The sequence below is a fragment of the Hippocampus zosterae genome, chromosome 3 (assembly GCF_025434085.1).
Source record: "Hippocampus zosterae strain Florida chromosome 3, ASM2543408v3, whole genome shotgun sequence".
In the NCBI taxonomy this organism is placed as follows: domain Eukaryota; kingdom Metazoa; phylum Chordata; class Actinopteri; order Syngnathiformes; family Syngnathidae; genus Hippocampus; species Hippocampus zosterae.
Genome location: NC_067453.1, coordinates 28,270,707 through 28,290,938, shown reverse-complemented (window position 1 = coordinate 28,290,938; position 20,232 = coordinate 28,270,707). Strand labels below are relative to the sequence as shown.

At 43.1% G+C, this 20,232-nt stretch overlaps 1 protein-coding gene and 1 long non-coding RNA gene across 4 annotated transcripts in view; one reads left to right on the top strand and one right to left on the bottom strand.

Moving 5' to 3' along the window:
* spon1b (spondin 1b) overlaps positions 1-20,232 on the top strand; it is a 60,037-nt gene that overhangs the window by 4,123 nt on the left and 35,682 nt on the right. Inside the window, exons 3-4 of the mRNA XM_052062049.1 lie at positions 9,550-9,683; positions 19,229-19,302. Coding sequence (XP_051918009.1) covers positions 9,550-9,683; positions 19,229-19,302 — 208 coding nt within the window. The remainder of the gene's footprint in view (positions 1-9,549; positions 9,684-19,228; positions 19,303-20,232) is intronic.
* The window catches only part of LOC127598387 (uncharacterized), a 182,553-nt gene that overhangs the window by 141,864 nt on the left and 20,457 nt on the right, over positions 1-20,232 (bottom strand). The window contains exon 1 of one of the 3 annotated variants that reach the window (XR_007961900.1): positions 7,377-7,456. The exons of 1 other annotated variant lie outside the window; for it this stretch is intronic. This is a non-coding gene — a long non-coding RNA (uncharacterized LOC127598387). Of the gene's footprint in view, positions 1-6,957; positions 7,034-7,376; positions 7,457-20,232 lie in introns of those variants that run through there. One more of the 3 variants, XR_007961902.1, reaches the window with a different exon arrangement.

The following is a 20,232-nucleotide window of genomic DNA, read 5'->3' as shown; positions in this document are numbered from 1 at the left end:
GTGTGATGGTGGAGGAGAATGTTACATTATTACTGGCATACAAAGACATTGTGCTATCTTCTTTATTTTCTATTTCTATTTCTAACTTTTGGCCCGGCCCTCCACAATATTTTCTGCTTCTCATTTGCCCCCCCCCCCCCCGGGAAAATAATTGCCCACCCCTGCATTAATGACTGCAAGCAGTAGGCCTTACTTATGAAACCATTTTAAGAAACCTGAAAAAGGACTGCCACCTTCACAAAGCCTCTTTAGTGTCCGGGAATGATTAGAGTCTTAGCGTTTACGTTTTTGATGGTGTCACTGAAGTTTCTGTCATGCTTGTAAATGCTGCTGTACAATGTGAATATTGCACTGAAGCCTGATATGAAGAAATCAAGTGAATTGAAGTCGCAATATCTCTCAGAAAAATCACATTTCGACTGAAGAATTTTAAATTTGACATGAAAAGATGAATGCAAGACAAGAGATCAATGTTTCACCTGAACATATGGCACTATTTGTAGGAACCAGCCCATTTATAATCTAAGCAAATATATCCATGTCACTGACAGTTTTGTTGCAAAGGTGAGTCTTGGTAGAAAAATGGTAGATGTTTATGTTGAGTGTCAGATTTGTCTTAGAGGTTTAACCAGCAAACTCTGAGTGCTATGTATGAAATGTAAGCAATTGAGATGCTGAGCGAGGGAGAATCAATTAAAGCCGTTGTACAAACATTGGCCATACCCAATACGACGATTCAGACTGTACCGAAGAAGAAAACATTGCTCTGCGAACAGATTTTGAACAAGTAGATGAAGGAAAACAGCAGCAGTTGACGAAAGAAGCACCGTGACAGCTGCGAAGAAGAAACGGCTGTTCGTAATATCTGACCTCCACAGGGCAGCAGTTTAGAAGTCGACTGTTCTTAGAAGACTTCATCAACTCAAGTCCAGACTTTACAGTCGAAGAAGCAATCTGAACATTAGCAAGATAAACAGGACAGCCACGAGGTAATTTGATTAATTTTTTTTTTTTTTCAGAAGTGTGCATTCAACTAGTCGCCCTTCGCATTCAAGCGTAACCAAGATGTCGCTCTTACTTTCAAAAAGATTGGTGACCCTTGGTTTAAAGATTATAATTGCCACGGAGAAGAGGGCCCCTTGCCCTTGGTTACTGCTTCAGGCACTCTTAATCGGAATTTAAAACTCGTGGAAAAATGAGGATGTTTGAGGATGACTGAATTCATCAACGAAGCTGTCCTCTATGAGTCGCAGTTGTATCAAAACGATAATTAGATGAGCTTCAGGATGAAAGTGAACAGTTTGGCTCAAACGAGCTTCACTTTTTAAAAATTTTGAAATCAGCTGATTGTTATAATAATTATGTTTGACAAAGTTTAATAGAAGTTAATGTCTGTGACGTGTCATTAAAAAAAAATCATGCAGCCACCTCTGCTGTAAAGCAAACACAGCCACGGTACTGCACAGTCTGTCTGCTCGCACTCCGTTTGATCTCGGCGAATTCTGGCCCCCGTATATTTCTTTGATTTCATTAACTGCACATCATGACTGATCATCACTTGTCAATACCGTATTACACAAATCTAAATTATACATTTTATTAGTAAGCACCTTTGGAGTCCCTCAGGGCAACTGTCCATTAATAAAACAACATGAAACGCAGAATTTTACAGAGGAAATAAACAGTCGGCGGCCCGGTAGTCCAGTGGTTAGCACGTCGGCATCACAGTGCAGAGGTCCCGGGTTCGATTCCAGCTCCGGCCTCCCTGTGTGGAGTTTGCATGTTCTCCCCGGGCCTGCGTGGGTTTTCTCTGGGTGCTCCGGTTTCCTCCCACATTCCAAAAACATGCGTGGCAGGCTGATTGAACACTCTAAATTGTCCCTAGGTGTGAGTGTGAGTGCGGATGGTTGTTCGTTTCTGTGTGCCCTGCGATTGGCTGGCAACCGATTCAGGGTGTCCCCCGCCTACTGCCCGAAGACAGCTGGGATAGGCTCCAGCACGCCCGCGACCCTAGTGAGGATCAAGCGGCTCGGAAGATGAATGAATGAATGAAGAATGAATAAAAATACAGGGCAGTGGAATGAAAGACAGTCTTGAAGAGGTAGGTTTTGAGTTTCAATTTCAAAGCGGTGAACAAACTGTCTGACTTATGGGAGTCTAGTCACTTTTGAGAACCAGGGTGCATTCTCGTTTCTGTTCATTTTAATCCGGGTCTTTGTTTGTAACTGAGTCATTTTGTTCCTATGTAAACGGTAAATGTTCGCAAGGGGACGTGTGGGCTGCCTGTGTGTTTTTCCCAGACATCCTTACATTCGGGTGGGACGTGGGTCATATTTATCTAGGGCAGCAACATGTTATTGCTCAGGGAGACAAACGGAGCATATTTGGATAAGCGGCGAGATGAGCAGACTTGATATATTATCAAGGGTTCCAGTTTAGCAGGGATAAACAAACATAATAGTTATAAAGTGCCTCATCCAAGGCAAAGGTTTCAGATCAAGGCAAACACGCAAAGCTTAACAGAACTTTGAGGGCTTTGAGGCCAATCCTCTGTTGGCTGTGTGCAGGGATTGGAAAGATGTTGAGCTGATAAGAAAGATAATCACACCCAAATGTGATCTGAAAGTAATTATTTTCTCGCTAAGTACCCAAACACCAAACAAACAATTATGTTTTGGATGCTCAGTCGTGCACCTCTCTTTCTTTCGTATTATTAAGACTTCACAAGGACGAGTTCATGCTAATTATGACCGTTCAGTGAACAAGGCTGTTGTTTTCACTTCATATTTACATAAATGTAACCCTGTTTTGCGCAGATCTGAGTATTAAATATTCATTAGAGGACGATTGGTGTGAGGCAACTTTTCTATTCTAACTATTCTATCACCTTGGTTTGCCTGTTGCCGTAGTATCATTACTCATCAACACATCTTGCTACTCTTACCACATTCTCAAATTTTTGATTATTTACATGCACATACAATAGGAATAAAAAAAATATACACACACTTGTTCAAATATTACAATTGAGGCCACGATAAAGCATTTCAAAGGTTTTAGCTTTAACAACTGAGGTAATGTGGTGGTAGCATCGTGCTTCGGGGCTGTTCTTCTTAAGTTGGAAATTGGGAACTTGGGCCTTAGTCAAGGTGGAAGGCATTCTGAGCAGTTCCAAATACCAGTCAGTGTGAGCACAAAACCTTCAGACTGCTGCTAAGAAGCAGGAAAATAAAAAGGTCCCGAAAAGCCTAGAGAAACATCTGAAGTTTATTTGGGGTTAATCAGAGGCATTTTAAATGTTTTCATATGTCTACTGACTCACATTAAACAAAAAAGAAGGGAGATGTGAAGGTGAGGTGGGCTCCACAAACCAGTCTGTCGGTACTTGGGCTTTGGAGTTGGATGACACAGGTTCAATCCCACTAACTATGGCCCAAAAAAAAAAAAAAGGCAGCTGGTTGTTGGAAAAATGCTTGTCTGCTCTCTGGTAACTGTCAGGGTGCCCTTGAGCAAGGCATCATCCCCACCATGCCAGCTGAAGTGGTGCGGCACTCTTTGCGTGGCTCTTCACTCTGAATTTCCCCTTTGCATGCATGTATGTGTGTGCCCTAACTGCTCCCCACATAAGAGAAATTGCAGCACGTTAACACAAACTGATGAAAACTCACAAGAGATGATTCATTCATTCATTCATTCATTCATTCATTCATTCATTCATTCATTCATTCATCTTCCAAGCCGCTTGATCCTCACTAGGGTCGCTGGAGCCTATCTCAGCTGTCTTCGGGCAGTAGGCGGGGGACACCCTGAACCGGTTGCCAACCAATCGCAGGGCACACAGAGACGAATAACCATTCGCACTCACACTCAAACCTAGGGACAATTTAGAGTGTTCAATCAGCCTGCCACGCATGTTTTTGGAATGTGGGAGGAAACCGGAGCACCCGGAGAAAACCCACGCAGGCCCGGGGAGAACATGCAAACTCCACACAGGGAGGCCGGAGCTGGAATCGAACCCGGTACCTCTGCACTGTGAAGCCGATATATATAATCGCCCCCGCGACCCTAGTGAGGATCAAGCGGTTCAGAAAATGGATGGATGGATGGATGGCTGAGCGAGGCATCTTTTTTTTTTTTCAATTTACTTGATTCAACTTCTCTTTTTTTTAGTACGGTAGCTTCTTGAAGTTGTTCCAGCATTGCTTTGGTTGGGATAAGCACAACATTCATTGTGGCACCACTACGCACTACCGGTAAAACCCGGATTTCCTCGTGGAATTTTGCACTAAACGCAGGGCTTTGATTGAAGGAAAGCTCTGGGCAAAATGTCAATGCCCCGAGGTCTTCATCGAGACGTTGTCACTATTAAAAGTCAGCTCATTCTTAATTGTCGACGTTGCATTTCAATCTCTCTGCCTGTCATTTTACTCTGGAAAATTTCATTTTAAGAATCGATTTTTTTTTTTCATGTATTCAATTCAATCCTGTGTCACTGCTTTTGATTTGATTAGGAAGATACATTGTGTTTTCACGTACAAAATAACAATACAAGCAGATGCCATTGTGGACCGTATCATTCTTATCTGTTTTCTCCTGGGATCTTGGGTGTGTGTCTGAGCCCGCTTTTGCCTCCAGCTTCTTTGTGTGTGTGTGTGTGTTTGCGTGATTGTTTGAACAAGGTCTGAGTTTGCTTGTGCAGGCACTCTGCAGCCTCTGTGTTTACCGTCTCAACAGAAAGCGAGAGACTGAGAGAGATTGAGATAGACAAACCGTGGACACACACAGACATGCCAGCCTCTGCAGTGAAAACAAACGCTCCTTTGCCAGCCTCCCGCACCTCCCCCATTGCGTTCTCAATCGGCATCTTTTTTTTTTTTCGTTTGAACTTCAGTCTGCCACACATTCGTATCTGCGTGCAAGTATGGGGATTAAAAAAAAAAAAAGTGTGGCAAGTGGAACATCAGTGACTGCTTCTGTGTGAAATAGTCTGACGATATGGAACACTTTGCCCATCTGTGTGACTTTTTTTTTTCACAAGTTGGCTGCATATTCAAATTCAGTCAGGGAAACTCATTTCCTGGTACGGTGTGACCAAAGCAGACGGATTTGAGTGCTCACTTGGAAGCTTTCCGAAATATGCCTACTCACTCAATATATTATCTTCCATATATCCATCCATCCATCCATTTTCCGAACCGCTTACTCCTCACTAGGGTCGCGGGGAGTGGTGGAGCCTATCCCAGCCGTCTTCGGGCAGTAGGCGGGGGACACCCTGAATCGGTTGCCAGCCAATCGCAGGGCACACAGAAACGAACAACCATCCACGCTCACACTCACACCTAGGGACAATTTCGAGTGTTCAATCAGCCTGCCACGCATGTTTTTGGAATGTGGGAGGAAACCGGAGCACCCGGAGAAAACCCACGCAGGCCCGGGGAGAACATGCAAACTCCACACCGGGAGGCCGGAGCTGGAATCGAACCCGGTACCTCTGCACTGTGAAGCCGACGTGCTAACCACTGGACTACCGGGCCGCCTATCTTCCATATACTGTCACCTAATGACACTGAGGTGGGAGTGGGGGGGGGGGGGGGGGCGATCTCTACTTTGACTTACAGTATGTCATTATCTTTGCCGTCATTTTTTTTGTAGTTTCAAATCGATGGACGTATCAACGTTTCCATTCATTAGTTTGAGTTTTACGCATGAAAAATCGTATTTACAGAAGAACCTTTGGTCCATGCATCCAAATATCCATTTTCTATACTGCTTATCCTGCTCAGTGTTACAGAGGAAGCAGGAATCCGTCCCGGCAGAGCGAGAATGGAAGTGGATTACAGCCTGAATGCCAGTCAATCACAAGACAATTGTGAATTGGGCATTGACCGGGAATCGAACCCACACTAGCTTTGTGTAAGGAAGCCACTATCCTACCCACTGCATGGATTTACATCTTCAGGTCTTGGCTTGTGATTCACTGGGGGCGGTAAGAAAGCTTGCCATCCCCAAGGCTGTGAAGTGAAGCAGCAACGACACAAACAGTGAGGGCAATATTATGTCATGCCTTTGGCTTTCTGGTGGTCCATATGGTGTGGCTACTTCAATCGTGCACTTTTTTTTTTTTTTTTTGTGGTAGGCAATTCCCACATACAGTGAGAAGGAATTTGAAAACACCTCTTCAGTTGTCTGCCTAGCTTTATTATCAAGAGAAAATGTGGAGCAGTTTTGCCCGGGGAAGAAAAAAAAAAGACTAATCTTCGCATAGGACGATGGGCAAACTTGGTGCCTTTACATAAATTAGCCAAGTTGCGAGGACATAATTTGCAAAATTCCGAATGCCTCACTCACAAACGCATGTTCAGCAATACTGTTGGCAGATAACAGTCCTACTATTTACTTGGTTGTCTTGTGAAAGACACCCCAGAGACTCAACTAACTGTACTGTATGCAAGCAATTCAAAAGAATGTATTCCATAATGACGCAAGTATGTATATGTAGAGTCTAAGAAAACAAAAAATGGAAGTTTTGCTTAACTGTGTCAGCATTTACAGTAAATCTGCTAAGCTTGTAGAGGTTGCAAGAAGAGACATCTTCCTTTTTGTGGCACATATACTTGGTCCACGGGTACTATTCATTCATTCATTCATCTCCCCGAGCCGCTTGATCCTCACTAGGGTCGCGGGGCATGCTGGAGCCTATCCCAGCTGTCTTCAGGCAGTAGGCAGGGGACACCCCGAATCGGTTGCCAGCCAATCGCAGGGCACACAGAAACGAACAACCATTCACACTCACACTCACACTCACACCTAGGGACAATTTAGAGTGTTCAATCAGCCTGCCACGCAAGTTTTTGGAACGCGGGAGGAAACCGGAGCACCCGGAGAAAACCCACGCAGGCCCGGGGAGAACATGCAAACTCCACACAGGGAGGCCGGAGCTGGAATCGAACCCGGTACCTCTGCACTGTGAAGCCGACGTGCTAACCACTGGACTACCGGGCCGCCCATATATATATATATATATATATATATATATATATATATATATATATATTCATTCATTCATTCATTCATCCTCCAAGCCGCTTGATCCTCACTAGGGTCGCGGGGGGTGCTGGAGCCTATCCCAGCTGTCTCCGGGCAGTAGGCGGGGGACACCCTGAATCGGTTGCCAGCCAATCGCAGGGCACACAGAAACGAACGACCATCCACGCTCACACTCACACCTAGGGACAATTTAGAGTGTTCAATCAGCCTGCCACGCATGTTTTTGGAATGTGGGAGGAAACCGGAGCACCCGGAGAAAACCCACGCAGGCCCGGGGAGAACATGCAAACTCCACACAGGGAGGCCGGAGCTGGAATCGAACCCGGTACCTCTGCACTGTGAAGCCGACGTGCTAACCACTGGACTACCGGGCCGCCCATATATATATATATATATATATATATATATATATATATTCATTCATTCATTCATTCATCCTCCAAGCCGCTTGATCCTCACTAGGGTCGCGGGGGGTGCTGGAGCCTATCCCAGCTGTCTCCGGGCAGTAGGCGGGGGACACCCTGAATCGGTTGCCAGCCAATCGCAGGGCACACAGAAACGAACAACCATTCGCACTCACACTCACACCTAGGGACAATTTAGAGCGTTCAATCAGCCTGCCACGCATGTTTTTGGAATGTGGGAGGAAACCGGAGCACCCGGAGAAAACCCACGCAGGCCCGGGGAGAACATGCAAACTCCACACAGGGAGGCCGGAGCTGGAATCGAACCCGGTACCTCTGCACTGTGAAGCCGACGTGCTAACCAATGGGCTACCGGGCCGCCCCACGGGTACTAATCTTCTTTAATTATATTGAGTGTTGATGGGTTATCCTCATTCCATACCTTTCCGTCGGCCAGTGTTGCGGGTTTATGTGGGGAGACAAAATTAACATTTTTTTTCTCAGTTAAAATGATGGTGTTCTGAATGCCACTCTTTTCCTGTCCTGGTGTTGTTTATTAGGTCTGAATTAAGGGCAGCGCTGGAGAGTTATTGCCCAGGAGTAAACATCATTGAGCATCCATTGCTCAAGGGTATCATTCGGCACGTGAGAATGAAATTCGCTATGAACAGTACGACTATTCCATCCATCCATTTTCTGAACCGCTTAATCCTCACTAGGGTCGCGGGGGGTGCTGGAGCCTATCCCAGCCGTCTTCGGGCAGTAGGCGGGGGACACCCTGAATCGGTTGCCAGCCAATCGCAGGGCACACAGAGACGAACAACCATCCACGCTCACATTCACACCTAGGGACAATTTAGAGCCTTCAATCAGCCTACCATGCATGTTTTTGGAATGTGGGAGGAAACCGGAGCACCCGGAGAAAACCCACGCAGGCCCGGGGAGAACATGCAAACTCCACACAGGGAGGCTGGAGCTGGTATACGACTATTCACAATCCGAAATCATTACATTCAGTGTCTGTGTCTCATTTCACTTTTCATCAGGATGCTCGCTTCTGTTTTTCTTTCTTTATTTTCAAGTCTAAATTTCCTCTTGTGCATTTCTCACTCCTTTACTGCCCGCAACTCGTTGTTGTCGTTCTTATCCTCAGCTCGCTTTGCGTTTCTCTTTCGAATGCCTTTTAGCCCCTTATTTGTGCCTACTTTTGACTGACATAGCTTTAGGCTTAGTGACACAAAGTAAAGCAACGGATTGAATAGAGAGGCATAGGGAGGTCAACACTGAAGTCCAGGACCATGTTTACATTTGCCTGAATGTGTGTTTCCAGACTGCTGTATACACGTTGTGCATTTGTATGTGAATGTCTGTTTGTGTGACACAGAGAAGAATATAAGACTGAAAAAGTGGGGGTCGTTTTATATTCGCGGTCCAGACATTATGCCCATTCACGACGCTAGATGGCGCCAGATATCATCGAAGCGAATGCTGAACTTGACTCCCCAGGCCAAAGTGAACCCCTGTCACGAAGAATAAAAATAAAAATAGCGGTAGCACGATGATGAAAAATAAAAAATAGCGGTAAGAAGGAAAAGAGAAGAAAATAGTAAAAGAGAAAATGGAGAAACGTAGCGACAATCTAGAGAAAAGTGGGTCAAAGTTCGGCCAGGTCGAGCGGCAGCTGAGGAGAAGTTCTGATGTAATTTACATTTCAAAAACCAGAAGCCATTCATTTACGAATGTGATTGCACTTTTGTTTGAATATTTAAATGTTCAGATCTTAAGATTTGAATGAGGCAAAATAACATTCTTTTTCTCTCAAATATACTGTCTTGTTATAATCATTTTGTTTCAGATGTACTGTAATTATTTTCTGTATAAAAATTAATTTGGTGTTCAAAAAGTCTTTTTTCAAACTTGAGTCTTGAAAAAGAGGGGGTCGTCTTATAATCAGGCCAAGTATGTAGAACACACAAGGAATTTGTCTCCGGTATAACACGCTGCATTAGTATCATCGGAAACAAGGACATGACAAATAGGTATTGGCTTTCTGTCCGATAGATACCAGCGATACTATATTCTATCTTTTTTTTTCTAGATCATTGATGAAGAGGATACACAGTTCATGACCAACTGTCCCCCGGCGGTGACGGAGAGCACACCTCGCAGACGCACCAGGATACAGGTTTACTGGACAGCGCCACCTACTGGGAGTGGTTGCGTCATACTCAAGTAAGTTTTTTTTGTTCCATTATTTTTTCCTTTCCTCCCAAATGCTATCACAAACAACAGCAAGAATATTATCACAGGGGGAGTTGACTCTGTTGTACCAGATTGATTTTGCCATCCATAATGCCTCAGAGTCTGTCATTTGCCCGTTTATACGAAGGGGAATTAAATTTAAAGATTGATACTTTCATTAGATACTCAAGCTGCCATCGCACTCATTCATTTTAATTTACAGAGGCATGAATTGAATGAGCAGCCGGAATCATCTCACCTACGATATGTCTCATCATTGTACTTTTCCCTTCATAACGGCGTATTATTTTCCCTCAAAACTTGGAGTTTTACTAGCATTACCACTGTTTGCAATCATATTTAAAGTGTGGGTGACGTGTGTGGTATCTCTATGAAGGATATGTCTTTAATAATATGACTAGATGAGAAAACTGTCTTATCCCTGTTATTGCTTATTGCAAAGGACAATCCAGGATTTATGGTCAAGGTGTTGTCATCATAGAACCTCTATTAATATTACAGGCAATATTTGATTATTTCACATTCAGATAACAGTTAAGTACGACAAAAGACATGACCACTGGCTACTGAAAGTAAGTAAAACTTAAATCAAGACGATACAGTGCCTCTGAAAAGTGGGTTCCAGCTGCGTAGCGACTTTTCGCACTTAGCTTCCGTGCTAACGTCCGCGGTTAGCTTCCGTGCTAACGAGCTAGCGTTTCCCAAAAGTGTTTACAGTGTTCCACTTTTTCCACATTTTGTCGGGTTTCATCCTCAACTCAAAATGCAATACATCAAAGAAAAAAAACTTTCCTAAAAATCCCCTTAATGACAAAGTGATTATTTTTATTTTTGCTAATTTATTAAAAATTTTAAAAAAAAGTCAGACATCATCTACATAAGTACTCACAGCCTTTGCTCGACATTTTTTTGATGCACCAAGGGAAGTAATTACAACCTCAACTCTCTTTGAAAATGATGCCACATGCTTGGCACACCTATCTTTAGCGGTTTTGTTGCCCGTCCCACTTTGCAGCTCCTCTCAAGCTTCATCCGATTGCACGGGGTGTGCTGCTCCATGGCCATTTTCAGATCTCTCGATACAAGTCTGGATGCTGGCTGCCTCACTCACAATCAGACAATCAACGCACAATCAGAGTTGTCTTGGAACCACTCCTTTTTGGTTTTGTCTGTGTGCTTAGGCTCGTTGTCCTGCACACGGAGTTAGACGTAGTTTTAGGTAGTCTAAAAATCTAGTCCACTTTTTGAAACCAAATTTGCAGATGCGCCGGAGTGCGTGGCAGGAACGACCTATGAGGTGTGGCGTGTCCATCAAATTCAGAACGAGATATGGCCCCAGCACGAATATGAAAATGCCCGTTTGTATGCCCAACACCGACTACTTCCTGTTAGCAAATTGTCAGATGAGTCAGGGGGCGAGACAAGTCAGTGCATTTGACTGCCCAGAGAGGTTGTAACACTGCCCCCCCCCCCCCAAACGCCAAGCACATGGGCACCACTTTGCCAAAAATGTGTACTGAAGACTATTTGTGTTTTTCGACTTAAAGAGGGTCATTTGCAAAGGCACAAAATGGGGAAAAGAAATAAAACATCATTTCAATAATACATAAAACGGGAGCGGGAGATCTGTGAAAGACTTCTTCACATTTGTGACTCCAATTGGCTTCGGGTTAAATGTCAGTTTCTTCACTTTCATTTGTTAAACCAGCAGACAGAAACCTGTTGCAAGCTGCCTTTTCCATTGGCTGCCTTTTTCTGTCTTCATTGACAACTCTCGCTTTTTCTCATCCGTGTGGTTTTCATCTCCTCACCTAAATTCCAGAGAGAAATTCCATGACTCTCCCGCAGCTGAGTGAGATGCACGAACATGCCTTTGCCTCCTTGGTACACTCCCAGCTGTTAGTTTTAACTTATCTGCTACTTTCTCTCTTGACAGATGGCATACATCGATCTCGGTGTTTGTCGTCTGCAAAAAGGCACATCTGCTATGCAAATTCACCTCCAATTACCGTCGCTGTCCCTCGTCAACAGGAACACAAAGATTCAGCATAACACCATACAAATTGTGTTCCACTTCATCCAAACCTCCTCTAACTTGGCTGTCACTTTAACTTTCAAACTTGATGGATTTTTTTTTCCCCCCAATGGCAAAGTCTTTTAACCCTTGTGTGCTCCAAATTAAAAAGGCCTTAAGTTACGCATTTTACAATTTTTGTAATGATGTATTATGTATTAAAAAATATATACTTTTTTTTTTCAAACACTCAAAATGTTCAGAGTCATCTGTGCTATCCATACATATATAGTTTTTATTAGTTCTTTGGGATTTTTTATTCTTTATTTTTTGCAAAAGGAAAAAAAAATTGTGTCTGGAGGTCCCAACCAAGCCCTACTAACAATCCCGACTGGACGTGTTCCTGTAAAATGCATCGGTTTGAAGCCTCCTGCAAAAAGGCAAACTCATTTGCGATCCTCTGGCGCCACCTAAAAGTTGCACAATTGGAATGACCTCAACCCAACAATGTGGCATGCTTACGTCTGTCCAAGCGAAAACAAAGCGATTGACGTAAAAATCGCGTGAAATGCATGTATACACATTAGGTTTACGATGCATTCAAAAATATGAATTATAATGGGTCTCTATGGTGCAAAATATGTAAATTGTGAAGATTAAGGTATCAAAAGTTTTTTATTATTGCTGCAATGCCTGAGAACTATCAGCCGGTGACTTCATGAAATGTAGGCCATTTTAGAACCCCTCCATAAGTTTCAGCTCTCTCGTGTTTTTCTGAATGCTTAAAGACATCATTTTACATTTATCGCAAGCGGTGCACTACGAGGGTTAAATCCCATGAATTATAAAAAAGAAGTACGTCCTTTGTAGCGCATCTGTGCCCCCATTAAGTATGGGCGAGCATTTGTTGAAGAAATGCCAACAAGGCACATTTTCAGACACATAAAAAAAATAAAAAATACCTTGACTGCACCCAGAGAACACTCATTTTTACATCAACATTTTACTTGAGTGTGTTTTTCTCTGAGCAGTCCAACAAATGTCTTAAATTATTCCTGGATGTTTTAAGAGCTACCTCCTTAATAATTTGCGGTGCTTCAGTAAACTTTTCTCACTGGCTATGTCATCGAAAAAGCCAGGTACGATTATATTTTTGAGGATGCCGCCAACTCAAACACCTATTGGTTCAAACTCGATGCAATTACTCAATTAACATGGAAGAATTCTGTGATAGCAGCTTGAATTGGAAACAAATAAACACAAAGGAAAATGTATTTTTATAATCTTTCATATTGTTTCACCGTCATCCTGCATTCATGCGTCACAAATTCGCTCGTCTCTAGTCTAATCACATGGCAATTGGCTAGCTGTTGCTGCTCTAGCGGTACGGTAGGGTACTCCACGAGTATTGACCGCACGGGCATACGAATTGGATATTTTCTCACACCTGACCATGTCACAGGCACAGGGTTTGAAAAACATTGACTTCCTGTATGGTGTCAAAATGATGAACGTGTCCAAGCATCCATTAGTTCTTAGTGCTTTGGATTTGAATTATGGATGCTCAGGCGGATGCTGTTGCTTCCTCTGGCATTCCAAATGTTGCATATTTGCAACAATATGCAGTTGCATATTAAACATCCAAAATAAAATAGCTAAAAATTCATATTGTATCGATTTTTGTTGTTTGATTATTTTTTTTTTGCATATTTGGAATTGGGAGTCATCCAAAATTAATAAAAGTATTCAAGTTCCATTACAATAATATTATGGTACTTGGATTATGTTACTAACTAAATTTTTTAAAGGGTAACAAATAACTTTTATTCAAATACATTTTTAAAGCACCCCCCCCCCCAACCCTGCCCAAAAGTCACATTTTTAGTATTCTTCCCTGACACACAAATGCAAACGTTTTTGCACAATAGGACATTGAGAGTCATTGTGAAAGTCTCCACAGCCTAATGCTCCAACAAAGAGATGGTGAGGTGTAGACGTGAGAGGATATATGCCACTTTAAGGAATAAAGGAGTCATTTAGTTCACTGAGGTTTTGAAACCACCAACACCTCCTTCCCTTTTTTGTTCTGTGATCAATACTTATATCTCAGTCTGCATTAAGTCTGAAGAGTTTAGAAAACGTCAACAGTTCAACTCACAATTTGCTGTCAGTGGGCGAGCTGACAGTTTGTTGACTTTCCTGTTGTTCTTGCAGCAACAGCATGAGAATACTGATGGCGAGACTCAGCGGAACTTTTGACATGAGACGAACATGGACAAACATTTCGAGAGAGGTGGTGGACTTGTATATAGTGCTTGTACAAGTTTCTTGGAACCTGGGTTGGAAAACTTGTCTTTCCGCTTTAAAGTTCTCTCAATGTCCTTTGGCTCTTTTTGCCTACCCACCCATGTAGGAAGACTTTTCTTTCAGAGCATATATGGATGAACTCAACCTCAACTACCAGAAGGACACTATGACCTTTTTAAACATTCACAAACACTTGCAAGGACATACGCTGTGAGGACTGTGAGGAATTTGTTTTTGGAAGCACAAAGTACTGTACACAATATTGAAGCCAAAGTCTGAAAACTATTTCAATGCCAAATGTTGCCTAAAAAAAACCTCCTTCTTTACAGAGTTCTAGTTCTTCCCTTACGGCTGGATTAAAGTTCATTTTTATTCAGTTCATTTGTTTTTTTTTTTACAGTTCTCCCACGACGAGATTACATAATGTAGTGGTCGGGACTCATTATTCTCTAGTATTGAGGCCAAAAATAAATTTAGCATGAGCTGAATCTACAAATACTCTTACTTGTAAAGTATATCACAATTATAGTTGTTGGTGTAAATAATGCAAATAAAAATGATTGGAAATCCATAATTTCCACACTAGAAAACACACCTGATTAAAAGCAGTTAAATTTAGCCATAAAACGAAAGTTATGCACACATTGGCTGCTTTATGTTAATTCATATCCCTGGGTGTCCATACTATAACACGGTATATTTGCATAAAAAGAGGTCACACAGATGGACTTTTAAAAACCTTTATTTTTCTTAAATAAAGGCAGACCCCCCCCCCCCCCCCAACAAAGAAGCTCTCAGTCTCTCGTTGTCACATGAGGCCAATTTGCCGACAAGCTTCAGCTTCACCGCAGTGCAGTGCAACCTTTGGAAATCAGTTTGTTGTGTGTTGTAGAGACACAGGGTTCAAATTTTGGGGAAAAAAGTAACGCCTTATAGTCTGGAAATTACAGTAATTGATCATGTAAGATCATTCCATCTATCCAGCTTTACCAAACGTTTTTTTGTGCCTTGGATTGGTTTCAGCTTTTTTTTGTTTTTCAAAAAAAAGCCACTTCACACACAAATAGCCACTCACCATGGCGTTGAATGTGGCTGTTGTATATTGTGAGTTTGTTTCTCTTCAAGAAACTGGTCTTGGGGTAATGGGAGGCAATAACACAAAAAAATGTGTCCAGTCCACATTTGTTGTTTTAGTCGCCACAATTTCAGTAAATCTTGCTTCATTTTGGATGGTGACATCTTGACAGCTATAGGATGCAATATTTGCATGGTCAGTGATTTGTCTTACTTCTGACCTGACGTTGTCATCTTCAGTCAGGAATTGTAAGGGAATATCACTACTTTTTTTGTTTGTTTGTTTTCCAAGGAAAAATAAGAAAAGAAAGACATTGCATGTCCCTCTAGCTGACAGACCCTAGACACCATGACCACCTCCATTTTTTATTTTGATTTGAATTGTATTGGTTCATTGAGAAGCTAAGGTGAGAAGCTCGGTCATCCGGGAGGGGCTCAGAGTCGAGCTGCTTCTCCTCCACATCGAGAGGAGCCAGATGAGGTGGCTTGGGCATCTGATTCGGATGCCTCCTGAGCGCCTCCCTGGTGAGGTGTTCCGGGCATGTCCCACCGGGAGGAGACCCCGGGGAAGACCCATGACACGCTGGAGAGACTATGTCACCCAGCTGGCCTGGGAACGTCTCGGGATCCCCCGGGGAGAGCTGGAAGAAGTAGCTAGGGAGAGGGAAGTCTGGGCTTCCCTGCTAAAGCTGTTGCCCCCGCGACCCGGGCCCGGGGATAAGCGGTAGATGATGGATGGATGGATGGATGGATGGATGGTTCATTGAGTGATTAAATGACATGATGCACACAAATTGACCATTAGCAACACTGAATATGTTATGGAGTCATCAATTGAAGCATGGTGATGTTCTGTATATTGTATTTCACTTTTGTTTTCAATTTCATGCCTAAGCAGTCACCTTATTGCACCATTTGCTCTGTTCGATTTATAGAAGCAATATAACTAATAACTTCAATATAATGTCTCCAGTTCCTCCCTTGTGTCCAGTCAATGTGTTTTTGCTCACTTTAATAACACCGTTTTATGTGTCTCTGCATGATCAAGTACAAGCACCCAAGACCCTGTTGCTACCATACGCACGTAATAATAACAGACCTTTATGGCAAACATTTTAAGATCTCAAATGCTAAATTGGATTCCCAGCTTGAGTGTCACACTCACTAAATGAACTGTTAATCACAATATGCTGATGTATGTCCCTGTCGGATATGCAGCACAGTGCATGTTGAGGCGGGTAATTTAGTCAATGCACCAGATTAAACCGAAATGATGAGGTTGAGAGCAAGTCAAGACCAAAATTGAAAGAATGTAAGTCGAGAACAAGAATGGGGGCAAGTTAAATTGTGCTTTTGAATGGTAAAACATTTACACAAGCCTTAAGAAGTGCACTATGAAAATGAGATATTCACATTCATATTAAGAGCACATATGAAGATACAAAAAATAAACAATCATCAAAGCTGTTATCTGTAAAATGAAGGTCGCCACCAAGTATAATCAGGAGTGTTCCTGGATAGCAAAAGCATCCTCTCATAATGGCAGTGGGAACTCTTCAAATAGTGTTTCATTGAATTTCAAAAATATAACCCGGGACCAAAAGATACACGTGTGTCTCGCGATGAGGCCCAATTTTCTTAACCCCTCTCCATTAGTGCTAAAGAGGTCAGACTGACAAAACATTCAGTGCAGATTTGTGACGCTTTGGGGGAATCTGTAGTGCAGTCAGTTATGGATGGCATCCAAGTATTTTGTTGATCTATCGCAAAACACAATATTTGAATCATAGTCATTCATCTTCCGAGCCGCTTGATCCTCACTAGGGTCGCGGTGGGTGCTGGAGCCCATCCCAGCCGTCTCCGGGCAGTAGGCGGGGGACACCCTGAATCGGTTGCCAGCCAATCGCAGGGCACACAGAGACGAACAACCATCAGCGCTCACACCTACACCACAATTTAGAGTGTTCAATCAGCCTGCCATGCATATTTTTTGGAATGTGGGAGGAAACCGGAGCACCCGGAGAAAACCCACACAGCCCCGGGGAGAACATGCAAACTCCACACCGGGAGGCCGGAGCTGGAATCGAACCCGGTACCTCTGCACTGTGAAGCCGACGTGCTAACCACTGGACTACCGGGCCGCCATGGCCTGAAATAGAGAGACTTAAAATGATATTAAGCATTCATTCATTCATTCATCTTCCGAGCCGCTTGATCCTCAGTAGGGTCGCGGGGTGTGCTGGAGCCTATCCCAGCTGTCTCCGGGCAGTAGGCGGGGGACACCCTGAATCGGTTGCCAGCCAATCGCAGGGCACGCAGAGACGAACAACCATTCGCACTCACACTCACACCTAGGGACAATTTAGAGCGTCCAATCAGCCTGCCACGCATGTTTTTGGAATGTGGGAGGAAACCGGAGCACCCGGAGAAAACCCACACAGCCCCGGGGAGAACATGCAAACTCCACACCGGGAGGCCGGAGCTGGAATCGAACCCGGTACCTCTGCACTGTGAAGCCGACGTGCTAACCACTGGACTACCGGGCCGCCTTGAATCATAGTCATTAAATTCAAAAAATAAAGCATGCACAAATTGATCTGTCCTAGAATAAATGCCATGCCAAGGCCAAGTTAAACTATTATTAATTCCAAGACTGGGACCCTGACAAATGGGTCAATCAAAACCAATTTTGAGCACAATGACACAAAAACAACATGCAACGATGGAGGTTAAAGGAATGTGGGTTTGCACAACACCCACGGATTTATTTAGGTCTTAGCTTTTTTTTTTTTTTAGTACCCTTGAGCTACAGTATTTTCACAACCATATGATGTACAGTATTAAAAGGCGCCGTGTCAATTACGGGTACTATTTCTGTACTTAATACAGAGACAAAACGCAGGTATGGTAAAACGTACACTAGCATGCGGTAGCATGGATCCACGCTAGCGTGTGATTTTGAAAAGGCAAAGAGGAGCAAAACTGAGTTTGGTTGTACTTTATTGAAGTGTTTAACAAGGTACTCACAGCATATTTTTATCAGTCCTCATCCTCAAATCCATCCAAGTCCCTATCTTCTGTAACCGAAATGAACAGCTAGGCAATCAAGCACGCCAGGCACCCTCGCGTCATTGTCAGTAGTCGGTCTCATTGCCGTGCGCCTCCTTAGAAATGATGACGGCTTTTGCGAGCACAACACTTCTCTCTCTCCCTTTGTGCGTATCACTACCGTACTGGTCCCCTTCTTCTCTACAGTGTGGTTCAACAGGATGTCGAAAGCGAGTGGCAACTGGTCCATGTTGGTGAAAAAAACGAATCTGATGAAATTGCACTTTAGTTACCACCCAAGTCTTTCCGACAGATGCACTCGCACAAATGTGAGCAGATGAAATTCTTACTTCTCGCAGGCTGCAAAAATAAAGGTTGCATTTCGGTCGCAGTCTGTGCAAGGTTTCGACTGGTATTCAAAGGTGCAAAACATGGGCATCACCTTAAAGACAGGGCAAACTTACACCCCGATTGCAAGGGATGTTATATACTCTAAAAGCAATTCAGGTATAAAAATATTGATTTATGCATTTTGTGGTTTCTGCCTTGTAAATAGAATATAACTTCACCGAGTAAAGATGTAGCTTTGCTCCGCACGGCATCATTTCTTAAAATTCAAATTGCGGCAATTTAACGAATACAGTAGTGTTGCTTTGACAACCAATAAAGGCCTCATTTAACATTCCAAGGCATGTTCTCTCGTTCACTTAATGTATACGGAATATAAGATTGCTAATTATTCCGTTTTGCCCGCCCAAGCCATAAGTAAATTAGTCAAGTCATTAGTATTTCTCGAGCACTTTCAAACAGCCATCGCTGCATACAAAGTGCTATACATGGAGCAATTTAACATGCACAATAAACAGTAAGACAAATCGGTAATAACGGCGGTAGAAAGCACCAAACAGTAAAATCAAGAACAAATCAAAGTCATGCCCAGTCGAATGCCAAAGAATACAAGTGAGTTTTGAGGACCAAAGTATCCTCCTTGCAAGATGACATGGATTTATATCGGTACAACAATGTTGTACGTGGAATGCCCTATTGTGCTTTATTTCTTCTTTGTCTTCAGGGCGAGCATTGTCCAGAAGAAAATCATCTATTTCCAGGACGAGGGCTCTCTTACCATCCGGCTATGCGAGAAAGGTAATGACAGCTGCCTATCACGGTCTTCCTCCTTTCTGCTCATACCCTTGACCACCGAATATGAGGCCAAGCTTCACCATGCCTCATTTTATTTCATGCCCGTACAGGATCTCGCGGTTTCTCTGTGCCATTTTTCACAATTACGCCAAGAGAGGCAGACAGGAAAGCCGTGAGGGCATCTCCCTGCCTGTGTTGAAATATTCTTTTGTGTTTTACCACAGAGCTGTGTTTCAGCCTTCGGGTTGCCGGGCATACGCTGCTGAGTAAAATCCCTTTGTAACAATGCCGCCTGTCTGTTTAAACCAGGTGTCCAAACTTTTTGCCAAGGGGGCCAGATTTTATGTGGTAAAATGTCGGGGGGCCGACCTTGGCTGACATTCTTTACATTGAACAACAATATTGTTCAGCAAATTTTAGTAAGCCAGTCTGTTTCACATTTCCATTTTTATTTGAATTTCAACAATCTTAAGAATTTCTTTTGGTTCATTTGAAACAGGTATATCACATGCAACTGCTTATTCACTTGACTTTTTCTTAAACGGAAGTCTCCTGAGTGCAAATTGATTGATTTGAAACATAAAATGTATCACCATGACTTTTCAATAGTCACAAAACCTTTGACTCGAACAACAGGGAAATGAACAAGCAATACACATATCCACAACTGCAAGGATCATTTGAAATATGACATATCAGTCAATATAAACACGGAGTGATGTCTTGTTAACTCGTGAGTGATGCCCTCTAGTGTCTAAATGCTATGACTCATTTAGTGAATGCTATTACTCATTTAGCCACTAGAGGGAAGCAGTACTCTATGAAACATCACTCACCAGTCTACGAGACCTCAGTCAATGCAACACGTGTTCCATTGCGCACAACCTGCGGGCCAGACGGCACTGATTTTATGACAGGGGCTGAGGGCCGGAT